Raw genomic sequence first — 13,362 nt, 5'->3', positions numbered from 1 at the left:
CACACACACACACACACACACACACACACACACACACACACACACACTTTAACACATTCATCACTAATTCTATCACTAAAAAACTAACCTGCTGTCAGGTAGGCATAATAGCACTGGGACCATCTTGATTCATTTTTAAGCCTTTCAAAGGATTCAAATGCATCTTTGAAATTCATTTCTATCATGCTGCACCAGCCTAAAAATTAGAACAATTTTAACTTATGACAGAAATCATGTGAGTTTTACATGGTATAGGCAACTACATAAACAAAGAACTAATGTTTGTGAACACTTTGGGTTGTGGCAAGTCCAAAGATTTTAAGACACCCTGAGGAATTCCATAACATTTAAAAAAAAAAATCTTTTCTGAAAAATCTGAAGGGAAGTATAACTAAAACTTTATTGGAAATTGCCTCATTACCTATAACCACTGTATTATACAGGATAACAAATACATTTTTTAGGGATCGACTCTTGCATGTATCAATTCAAACAGGTTTCAAAAGTTTCAAGCAAAAAGATGCATTATCTTATTCAGTTCTCAGACTAGTAACAGAGAACTGCTATGCTCACTTTGTTTATGTAAGAAGGTTCAGTAACGAGTAGTACTTCTAAGTACTTACAGGTGTACCAAGGCTATAGAATCTTCTGTGGTTCTCATAGAATCAAAGAATCGTATGACTGGAAGGGACCTTGAGAGGTCATCTAGTCCAGTCCCTTGCACTCACAGCAGGACTAAATATTATCTAGACCATTCCTGACAGGCGTTTGTCTAACCTGCTCTTAAAAATCTCCAATGATGCAGATTCCACAACCTCCCTAGGCAATTTATTCCAGTGCTTAACCACCCTCACAGGAAGTTTTTTTCTAATGTCTAACCTAAAAGGCCTTTGCTGCAATTTAAGCCCATTGCTTCCTGTCCTACCCTCAGAGGTTAAGGAGAACAATTTTTCTCCCTCCTCCATGTAACAACCTTTTATGTACTGGAAAACTTATGTCCCACCTCAGTCTTCTCTTCTCCAGACTAAACAAACCCATTTTTTTTTCAAACTTCCTTCGTAGGTCATATTTTCTAGACCTTTAATCATTTGTGTTGCTCTTCTCTGGACTTTCTCCAATTTCTCCACATCTTCCAGAAATGCGGTGCCCAGAATTGTACACAATACTCCAGTTGAGGCCTAATCAGTGTGGAGTAGAGTAGAAGAATTATTTTTTGTGTCTTGCTTACAACACTCCTGATAATACATCCCAGAATGATGCTTGCTCTTTTTGCAACCGTTTTACACTGTTGACTCATATTTAGCTTGTGATCCACTATGACTCTCAGATCCTTTTCTGCAGTACTCCTTCCTAGACAGTCATTTCCCAGTTTGTATGTGTGGGACTGAGTGTTCTTTCCTAAGTGGAGTACTCTGCATTTGTCTTTATTGAATTTCATCCTATTTTCTTCAGACCATTTCTCCAGTTTGTTCAGATCATTTTGAATTTTAATCCGACCCTCCCAAGCACTTGCAACCTCTCCCAGCTTGGTATCATCTACAAACTTTATAAATGTACTCTGTATGACATTATCTGATTCACTGATGAAGATACTGAACAGAACCGGACCCAGAACTGATCTCCGCGGGACTCCACTCGATATGCCCTTCCAGCTTGACTGTGAACCACTGATAACTACTCTCTGGGAACGGTTTTCCAACTAGTTATGCACGCACCTTATAGTAGCTCTGTCTAGGTTGTATTTCCTTAGTTTGTTTATGAGATCATGCGAGACAGTATCAAAAGCCTTACTAAAGTCAAGATATACCACATCTACCACATCCCCCCATCCACAAGGCTTGTTACCCTCTCAAAGAAAGCTATTAGGCTGGTTTGACATGATTTGTTCTTGACAAATCCATGCTGACTGTTACTTGTCACCGTATTATCATCTAGGTGTTTGCAAATTGATTGCTTGATTATTTGCCCCATTATCTTTCCAGGTACTGAAGTTAAGCTGACTAGTCTATAATTCCCTGTGTTGTCCTATTTCCCTTTTTATAGATGGGCACTATATTTGCCCTTTTCCAGTCCTCTGGAATCTCTCCCATCTTCCATGACTTTTTGAAGATAATCGCTAATGGCTCAGATATCTCCTCAGTCAGCTCCTTGAGTATTCTGGGATGTATTTCATCAGGCCCTGGTGACTTGAAGACATCTAATTTGTCAATGTAATTTTTAACTTGTTCTTTCCCTATTTTAGCTTCTGCTCCTATCTCATTTTCACTGGCATTCACTATGTTAGACATCTAATCACTAACAACCTTTTTGGTGAAAACGGAAACAAAAAAGTCATTTAGCACTTCTTCCATTTCCACATTTTTGGTTATTGCCCCCCCCCCCCCGCCTTATTTAGTAATGGCCCTACCCTGTCCTTGGTCTTCCTCTCGCTTCTAATGTATTCGTAGAATTTTTCTTGTTACCCTTTATGTCTCTAGCTAGTTTAATCTCATTTTGTGCCTTAGCCTTTAAAATTCTGTACCTGTATACTTGTTTTATTTGTTTATATTCATCCTTTGTCATTTGACCTAGTTTCCACTTTTTGTAGAACTCCTTTTTTGAGTTTCAGATCATTGAAGATCTCATGGTTAAGCCAGGGTGGTCTTTTGCCATACTTCTTATCTTTCCTATGCATTGGGGTAGTTTGCTCTTAGTTTTGCTAATCATAGCAGATACACTGAAGAAGAAAAAAAGTGAGATCTCCAAATTTTTGTTCTTCAGTTATATGTTAACAGAAGGCAATGGACATGTATGTTCAAGCCCTGGGAGCTCTGAAGCTCCAACAGGATTGTTAATCCTTGGCATAGAATCATTGATTCCACGGCAATGGATAGAAGCAGGCTTTCAGTCTTATGGAGTGGACACTAAAGCCTCGATAAAAAAGGCAGAGTAAAAAGTAACCAGCTCTAATTTGTCCACTGAGCTCTTAATTCTATGGAGGTTTCTACACGTAGAAAAGCATGAGTTACTATAGGTTGTATGTATGTTGTATGTTCAAAGATCATGCAGTCATCAGATGTTACAAATCAATTGGCAACTAAGGAATCATAGGAAGGAGCATTATTAACAATCCATGCAATTAAGACACTCAAACTTTAATAACTTTTGAGGCATCAAATAATCAAAAAACCTTAACTAGAAAGAGCCAGAATATAAAATGGAGTCAATTAATCAAAATTTGAGAGCAGAATATGTACATGTCATTGAAGTTATATTTACCAATTTCATATAGGCAGACATGCTGGATCTCTCTCTGATCTGTTGCAAGTTCCAAAGCAGTATGAAAGGAGGTCAAGGCACTGTTGATTTGACACTAAGAGGAAAAAAAAAAAAAAAAGATGATCATAACACAACTACTGTTAAATAAATGCAAATTTGAACAAGTACCATTATAATCACAATTCAAAAAAATCTTCAAATACAAATCTCTATTATCAGTAGCAATTAAAGAACAAATGATTATCTAGCAAATAGAAGGCCTCATATTTCACACAATAGTCACTAGTTTGCTGGAAAAGAAAGGGGCACAATTTTCTGTTGAATGAGACTTGAGTCCAAGACAAATTCCTGACCTTAAGATGAGCAGAGTGGGGAGGAGGTGAAATTAATGAAATATTTGAACTAGTCAAATATTAATAGCTTGGTTGAAATAACAATCTGACTAGTTAGATAACCTGAGGGTGCTTTTGTTCAACTGAATAATATCATTAGCCTGAGCTAAATCAACTATTAACACCAAGCAACCGGAAGTTATTTTCATAGCTAATTTTGTCCTGAGCCAACAATGGGATCTGTGTGAGGAGACCTTTGCACCCATGTGGAGCCAGAGAAGCCTATGGTTGGTTAGCAATCAAAGATTAATGACAGCATACTTGGCAAAGGAAGAAGGGACGGAGTAGCAAACCAATTAGAGTATTTAAGCAACATAAAAGGTACCACTCATACAAAAGATAGAGTCTCATATAATTTCTGCCTGGAAATGTGAATTTTACAGATTTTGGCTTTATATATTTTTTTGTAATCGGTTTGAGGGTTTGAGATACAAACATAAGGATTCAGAATGCTTTCCATAGGCATGTGTATTTAGGGGCAAGTAGTTTTTATTTACTTTTCTATTCCACCAGATATATAGTCACAAGTCTTGTTACTTTAGAACAACAGTTTGAGATTTATTCCTATGGCAGTTCTGGATATAAGAATTTCTAAGTAAAGTGTAATACTCTGTGTCATTATTTCCATAATATCATCTATAATGATTTCTGAATTCACAGATTTTTCATTTTCTTGAAAGTGTCTGAGCTCTGGATACAAACTGAAAGACTGGAGTGTGCTTCTGGATGAAATTTTATATATAAATCATCCCTCAGATCACATTTACATGACAAAGCTGTGAGACAGGACATAAAAAAAATCTAGCCAGAGGACTAAACCCACTATCCAGAGGCTGATATGAAAGACTGGGGGAGGCTAGGGTGACCAGACGTCCCGATTTTTAGGTGTTTGTCCCGAGATCAGTCGGGATGCAATTTGTCCCAATATTTCGCTCTGCCGGCAGTTTGTGGGGTTTTTTTTCCTCCGCCGGCGGACCCCGCCCGCCCCCGGTGTCCCGATATTTTCTTCCTCTCATCTGGTCACCCTAGGGGGAGGCAGAAGAGTTCAAAGGACTTGATGAAAACTCAGCCTCCCCTAATCCGCTGAGAAGGGTGCGGGTGCTTCTCTCTCTTATTAGGCAGATTTCTGAAGAAATAGCTTGGGGAGTGGGCGTGGGGGCTCTATTCTTAGTATCAACTAAAACTAGTAGATGTCTGATCGATGCCATCTTTTAGTAGCTAGAAAGGAGATGCACACGTTTCCTTACCTTCCTCATGAATAATTCCAGTACTTTAAGTTGTGTACACTAATTATTTGAAAGGTTTATCCTGCAAAGAACTGCCTCCCACACTGATGGTATCCTTCAAGCAGATTTCAGACCACGCCATAGTACCTGTGATCAAGTGCTGGCACTCAATACCCTAGACTGAGAATGGCTTCCAGACCAAGCAGAAGACATGCAGTATTTCTAGATCTTGCTGGTCATGACATGATCCAACATATAGGCCTACTATAAAAACTGTCATTGGTCCTACTGTGGTGCATTGTCATGGCTGTGGAACTGTTCCTGAGAGATCATCAGTTCCAAGTTTCACTTGGACAAAAAAAAAAAAAAAAAAAAAACACCCCCAGTTCCTGGAGACCTTAAAAAAATTGTCTACCTCAGGGTTTAGTTCTATCACTAACACATTTGAACCTCTTCACAAATGACCTTCCCTACACCATTGCCAGGTGTTTTATCTATGCAGACATCATCTCTCTGGCAGTGCAGGACCAGGATTACTGGCACTTAGAAGTGCTGAATGCAGATGCAGAGAGAGATGGCCCACAATTATAAAAGATGGAGACTTAAACCAAGTGCTACAAAAACAGCTTCCAGCTATTTCCATTTAAACCACTCCAAGGCCAACAAACAGCTCAACATCTTCCTAAATGACCACAGGCTGGACCACGATCCAAAATCTGTATATTTAGATGTTACATTGGACCCCAACTTGGCATTCAAGGAACACCTTTCCAAGACCTTGCTGAAAATTAAGACAACAACCTGATCAGTGAACTAGCTGGTTCAACCTGCGGAGCCAATGTGTAGACACTAAGCAGCTCTGGGCTTACTTTGTGCTATTCTGCAGCAGAGTATTGCCCTCCAGCTTCTCTGACACAGGACTAGTGGACACTCAGTTGAATGAAACTATGCATATAATAATTGGTACTATGAGATCAACCAGTCTGACTTGGATGCTGGTCCTGTCCAACACTGCCTCTTTGGACATCAGGCAACAAGTCACCTTGCAGAATCTGTCCCTTACGGTGCAAGACATGCTCATCTACCCCTGTTTAAAGATGCATCTAATTCACCAAGCCACCAAATTAACAACTAAAGGCACCCCATTTGGACAATTCCTTTAAGGGGACCTCAATGTCACCTCCAGATAGCATACTAGGTGGCACGAACAAGGTTCAAACATAGCTAATACCTATCTTGTGACAGATTCAACAGTCCAGCCACCTGGTTTTGACTTTCCATGCCATCTGTAGGAAAAGTTCAGTCGCTTCAGATGTAGAGTGATCAGATGTGCTACAAATAGGGTGGCCAGATAGCAAGTGTGAAAAATTGGGACACTTTTTTGGGGGGAGGGAAGAGAATAGCTGCATAAACAAGACAAAGCCCCTAATATCAGGACGTCTGGTCACCCTATCTGCAAATGATTAAGTGGGACCTTTGTGACTCTCCCCTTTGCTGCTGTGGCCAGTTAGAATATGTAGATCATATATTTGCAGATTGCATCCATTGACAAGGGCTGCCTGGTTCCCTCAGGGACTTGAACAATGTCCTTTTCTCAGCTACTGAATGGTTAACACATTTACGCTGACACACTTGACTTTAACGTCTATTTAAATGCAATAAGAGTACCTTTTTATGCTACGGCTCTTCATTTTCTTAAGTTACAGCACAATGAAATTAACAAGATTCTTGTCAGGTTCATTGCTGTCCACAGGGTTCCGAATGGCAAATAGTTAAGCTGATCAAAAGCCTTGTTAATTTCACTGTGCTGTTAGAGAAAATTATGGGCAGCAACTGTACTGAATCTGTGTGTCTGCAGACTCAGGAAGACAATCATGTATCAGTTCACATTTGGGAAATGTATCTTCATAATATTAAGGGCTAGAAAAAATGTTTTATAAATATAAGTTTTAATTTTGAAGAAATTGATGGCTTACATCCTCCAACTCTCCTGTCACTCAGGTAATGCAAGAGTCAGATATAATTTCTGGCTTATCAGCAAACTATTTTAGGGTAGTCCATGTGGACAACCGTAAAACTTCCTTTAGAGTCAGATTTAATTTTAGATCCTGATCTCACTGGCTACTGGATTCTCCATTGGCATCCTTGTCCCCTTATTCATTCTGTCTCAGTTCCATCTCAATATATTATTCATTTTTCTCTTATTCTTCCTTCTTTGTTTTCATTTTATACATATCAAGAAAGTATAACTGATTATTGGTTACCAATACTACAATAAACTAATATTCATGTTTTTAAAAATTTCATTTAAAAAAAAATGAAACACTTTGGATCAAACTATAACATTCATTTTCTTCTAAAATAAATACATTTAATAAATATTACTTTTAAAATAAGTTCATTTTAAGGAAATAAATCTTCTGTTATGTTTGAACATACTGAATGATTTATCTACTTTTCCTGGATATTTATCTACTGTTGAAGTGTGCATTGGGAAAAATCATAAAATATTTAAGTAAAAGGAAGATTAAAGTTACAAACATTTCAATAAAAGGTTCCTATTATTTGGGGACAGTAAAAATTCACCCAGTGAGGTAATCTAAACTACATGCTCTCTCCACACCGCTCCTAACAATTACTAAAAGGCTGACTTATTTCTCAAGAAAAATGTTTCAGTTTAGAATTACTAGAGGACAGCTTTAAAACAAAAGCTACCCTGCAATAGTCATTTCCTGCATAAGCGTAATAAGAGTTCTGTATAATCTGGGTGAAATTCCTAGACCCATAGACTTCAATGGGGCCAAGATTTCACCCTGTTTGTATTTTAAAGTTAAGTTCTCCACAATCCACTTCTCCAGTTTCCTAAAATCTTTGATTGAATATGTCTCATACCTTTCTCTAACAGTGCAAGAATTGTCTCTTTTGTGGACACTCTCAAATCAGTTTAGAAATTACTTTTATCAATTCAACTCATTAGTTTTGAATTGGCCTACATCAAATTGATAAAAGCCATTTCTAAACCAGTTTAAGAGTGACCACGCAGAGGTTTGCAAGAGTTTAACTAAACTAGTGTAAGTTTGTACGCAGACAAGATCTTATGCAAAATCAGTCCCCTATGAAGTTCCTTAGCTGAGCTGATTCACATTTTGACAAAGATTTTTTATAATCTCACCATTTTACTGAGGGGCACACCTCTCAACACTTCACAATCAGCATGACCCAGCACCACTATCTCTGACAGACTCACTTACACACCCCATTTTTATTCACACATACATGATAAGATCTTCTAAAAAGCCTGACATGTATTTCCACTAGTCAGTGTTGATACTAAGCAGAGGAGTGAAAGGGACCCATCAATGAGTAAAAGCAGCAAAACAACAAGTATAATAATATAGTTTCCAGGAAATCCTTACTAATTTTATGTATCCCATGGCACCAAATGAAAAGATGGTTGTTAATTGCTTTTCATGGATTTGGCATGGGGTGGGGTGGTTTTGTTTAATTTGCTTCTTTGTCTCATCAGGGAATACCATTTTAGTTGCTAAGGAACTATTTCATTGTAAAGTACGTTTGCTGCAGTGATATACAGTAACTCCCTGTGGGAGTAAACCACAGTTATAATGTAACAGTGTAAACAAGCACAGCCTAAATTATATAGTTTTCTTGTATAGAATGTTTGTTGGTGTGATGAGAGAATATGCTCTGGAGAAAGTGAGGAAATTTTTTTTAATGACAGTATATTTAATTATCCAGTGAGATTGCATGAGTGAGTTATGGTAAGTTTTGTTTGCTCTCAAGGTTACCAAGATGTCATCAAGGACCCTGTGAGTCTGTGTATAGTAAATTTACTTATGTAGTATACCTTCTATCTACTTACACATTTTAATAATATATTTTAAAACAACTGGTAACACAGACATTAACATTATAGAATCATACCAGTTTCAGCTGTGGTTAGGCAGAAACTTCCAAAATAAATCTATATTTTCAAGATCTTACAATCTTCTGAAAAAGCTTTAGAAGAAGCATAAGAAGCTTCAGCCCCATCCCAAAAGTTAAATTTGAGAAATTTGTAAAATTTTATTCTGAACATTTTTGGACAGCTGTGTTAAAACAAAAACAAAAACAAATGATTCAGTCCTCTCTTGCATATCTGAAGATTATTTGATTTTCAAATAGAAAGGTTATATTTGCAGAACACCACACACTGTGCAATGATTTAAGCTGATTATGTGGTTTCTCTAAACTTATACTAAAACGTGGCTGCCTGTGGAGCACTGAACATAGAAATAAATGCAGCCCTATTTATTTCAAAGTCTAATGCTGTACGATAGAGTCCTACAAACATTTGAGGATGTAAGGGCCTTGAGATCTTGATAAACTTCATCTGTGCATGAGGCCCAGTAGACTTGTCTTTAAGACATTCCTTGGCACAACTAAAATTCCCAGTACCTCCAGATATTGCAATGGTGCTTCAATACCCTTCTTTAAGATGCTGGGGTATTGATTTCTGCTTGCAATCTTAAGGTTGTTCCTTAAAATAAATGCACTTCTGAATCTTTATTTATTGGCCTAAAAAATAAACCAATGGAACCATAAATGACTAAAAACAAGCTAATGCAACATTAACGTTTAGATCTGCTGACTGTAGAGTGTGAACATCTCAAGTTATAGCTCTCACAACAGCAGTCACTCAGCCCCTTGGCACGTGCACATTAGCATGAAAGATTACACAATAAACAGTATAACAATCGATAGCCCCCTTACGTATATATAGTGCCAATTAAAACTACTGAGAGAACCATAACTGTAATTTTTTTGACTTAGTACTTCTAAAATCTCAACTACCTGCATGAAGTTTTTATTTATATGCAGCCAAGATTTATCAAATTTGGTAAATTTACCCCATAGCGTTGTACTGAGCCTCTCCAATGCCAGCTAGCTTGGCCCAATGCTATTATTCTCTTTCACAGTGACCCAATCTCCCTTCATTGTCAGCCAGTTTTGTCAGTTTTAAAGGGGACAAACTAGCAGCTATGGATGCTGGCCAGCAATCTCTAAAAGTAGGGGAAACTGCCTTGCATGTTTGAGGACTCCATGTGTAGATTTCAAAATCTGGAGGGATTCCTCTGATTTTAATATTCCAGAATCCTCCATTATTTTCTCAAGGTTTTAGGTATCACTCCAAACCTACTGAAAATTAGGATTGCAATGTATTATTAAAAATAGTTTATAGTCCAGAACACAGGTAAGCAATTTTTTTAGTACTTTCGATTAAAAATAATTCAAAAACTTTTTAAAAAGTAAACCTTGGTGTAATAGAAAGAGAGCCTGAGACATAAGCCCTTGTATTAAAGGCCTGGTATGAGGCAGGACCTGCTCACAGAATTTGGCAATAACAGGGCTGATATTGCAGAAATACACATTCCTAAGAAGTGCTAGTCACAGAAGTGCTCACGCAAACACATCCCAATATCAAGTGGTGCAAGAACATTCAGATATCAAGAATGGTACAAAAACATTCCCCAAGGATAACAAGAACACACTGACCCCTCCTAAAAGATAAGGTCAAGATGACAGTATGTAATAGAGAGGTTTTGATCAAACCAATATGTACAAGGTGATGAGTGATAACTAGCCACATCAGGGGACAGTAACTACAGTATCTATGTCAGAGGGGCAGTACTAACTTGTTTGTATCAGGGTATAAAGATGTATCTCAGAGGGAGTATCTTTGTGTGGCCTTAGGGAGGAACGGAAAGTCCCGCTGTTCACTGGGATGGTCCATTGTTACGGGCATACATGTATTAGTGGTCTGGTAGAGTCTGTGGGATACTAGTCCCCGTGCTTCGTCGACAATAAACCTGGCCAGGTGCCTTCGTCCTCTTACTGGATCTTGTGGTCATTGGGCGGTTCGATCAAGATCTGCCGTGCCAGCTGTTTGCGCAGGGCTGGGGTGGCACACAGAGGGAACACACACACGCAGCCAAACGTCTATCGACATCTAACCTCACTTGGTAGTACAGTATTTTTGGGAAAGTTTTCATCTGGGACCTAACTAACACTTTATTTTAAGTATGATTGACTTAAGAAGCTCTAATGCTTATGCCTAAATAAATTTGTTAGTCTCTAAAGTGCCACAAGGACTCCTCGTTGTTTCTGCTGATACAGACTAACACGGCTACCACTCTGAAACCTAATGCTTACTGTTTAATTTTGCCTGTGTGCTGTATATTTTTTCAATCCAAGCTATACTAACACCATCTTAACTTTAAGGTATTTTTTTTTTTTTTTTTTTTTAAATTCCACAGTGTCCTAGGGCCTTTTAAAATTGGTTGCAAATATGAATATTTTAGTGCAAGAAGCTTATGCTCGTGACAGGTAGAGGGTGTTATCTTGATGGCTAAATGAAATACAAGAGTTGTAAATACTGTCACTTGCGGTCTGACAGAAACATAGTTAAGGGTTTGTTTGTTTACTAACAGAGTCACTAGAAACCTGGGAGCAGATTCTCAGCTGGTTTATGTGGTCATAACTTTATTGAAATCGATGGCACTATAAAAATGCTATCAGCTGAGGCTCTGCCCACTGGCTGGTGTGGAGGGACCAAAGGGCTTACACAAATGAGGACTCTGTCAAATGTTCATTCTTACTGGTTTATCTTACTTGATGGTATTAATCTGTTGCTTTTAGATATTTCAGTGTGTGGACATTCACCCCCTCTATCTAGGGAAACAAATGGGAAAAAAAGCACTGGTGAGTGAGTAAAAGAAATAGGAGAGGAACACCAACAGCAGAAAGGCTGATAAACCTCAGTTAAGGATTGAATACCACTCTTAACTCTGTCCATTTACCTGATACCATCTATCATCAGTTACTGGCCCCAGACACTAGTGTAACAATTTAATAATGTTGTTATAAATAATTGGATATTTATCAGCATAGTTACCTTAATCAAGTTTTGTCTGGGAATATATTTCTATCTACTTCACTCCAGTAATGAGAAAGGCTCCAAGGCACAGCCAAAAATGCTGAATTTCAGGTAGTTTGATATTAGAAATAATTACAATAACTATTTAAATATTCTTCAGATACACTAATGCAGTGGTGCCCAAACTTTTCTGGTCACACCTCCCCCTTACCAGTAATGAAATCTATTCACACACACACCCTCCGTTATTGCACAGTTGGTTCAGCAGCAGAGCTTGGGCTGAAGGCAGAGCTGGGGGCAGAACTGGGGATGGGGGAGGAGCTGGGGTTAGAGCTGGGCTGGGGCTAGAGAGGGAATGAGGGCAGAGCTGAGCTGGGCTGGGCTGGGGGTGGAGCGGAGCTGCGGCTGGGGGCAGAGTGGTGCTGCAGCCGGAGTGGATGGCACTCCCTCCCTGCCCCCCAGGTTCCCTCCAAATGTTCCTCCACACCCCTGTAGGAGGATGCACCCCACAGTTTGGGGACCACTGCACTAATGTAGTCAAAATGTTCTCATTTTGCATTAGAGGCTTAAAGTTGTGTACAATACCCCTTCTCAATTAGTTTTATTGGAAAAGACTACAAAGATGGAAACAGCCAGACAATTTACAAAGGTATGCTTGCAGATTTGGCAAACATATCAGACAGTATCACCATCAGACACACACGAAACATACAACATTCCTGAAAAAGTGAGATATCTGATCATCCTACCAATGTGACCTTGAACCTCCTGTCTCACTTCCATTCCAACTCTCCTGTGTCATCCTTCCCTTTCACTTGCAGCCAAAATTCATTCGTTTCAACATTTCTAGAAGACATTCAAGACTTCATCCCTCAAATGAGCGATTTTGAGAAAGTGGGAAGATCAGTTCATTATATACATATTTATACACCCTACTATAAGACTGTTTCACAGAAAACTACTGTCAGAGACCAAGCCCCCATACTACTCTATATATGCTTTTCAGAATATAAAGTTTCAAAACTTCATGATACAGTAGTAAACTCTCCCTTGATATCCGGTCCTCACTGGACTTTCATGGCCCTGTACTTTCTTGATTTTCCTCCGTCCTCTCAGACTTGGCAGTCCTTCCTCCTCCCATCTATTTGTCCGCTTTACACAGCTTTGTCCTTGGACCCCTTTTCTTTTTTTCTACATCTTGATGAGATTACAAGTTTGGTTGATAAAGGTAATAGTATTGATATAATGTACTTAAGTCTTCTGTAACACGTTTGACTTAGTACCACACATTTTGATTACTAAACTAAAACAATATACAACTAACATGGCAAACATTAAATGGATTAAAAACTGGCTAACTGGTAAGTCTCAAAATGTAATTGTAAACAAGGAATAGTCATCAAGTGGGTATGTTTTCAGTGGGGTTCCATAGGGACTGGTTCTTGGCCCTATGCTATTTAACATTATCATCAATGAGCTGAAGGAAAATATAAAACCACTGATAAAGTTTGCAGATGACACTAAAATTGGGGGAAGGTAAATAAAGAAGAGT

The 13,362-nt window shown here is 38.5% G+C and overlaps 1 protein-coding gene across 1 annotated transcript in view; it reads right to left on the bottom strand.

Moving 5' to 3' along the window:
- Positions 1-13,362, bottom strand: part of TTC39C (tetratricopeptide repeat domain 39C) — a 68,069-nt gene that overhangs the window by 16,436 nt on the left and 38,271 nt on the right. The window contains exons 7-8 of the mRNA XM_024202661.3: positions 3,259-3,352; positions 89-196 (exon numbers count right to left, since the gene is read on the bottom strand). Of these exons, the coding sequence (XP_024058429.2) occupies positions 89-196; positions 3,259-3,352 (202 nt within the window). The remainder of the gene's footprint in view (positions 1-88; positions 197-3,258; positions 3,353-13,362) is intronic.

The sequence above is a fragment of the Terrapene carolina genome, unplaced genomic scaffold (assembly GCF_002925995.2).
Source record: "Terrapene carolina triunguis isolate 2854851 unplaced genomic scaffold, T_m_triunguis-2.0 Scaffold58, whole genome shotgun sequence".
NCBI lineage: Eukaryota > Metazoa > Chordata > Testudines > Emydidae > Terrapene > Terrapene triunguis.
This window is presented reverse-complemented; position numbering and strand designations above follow the sequence as displayed.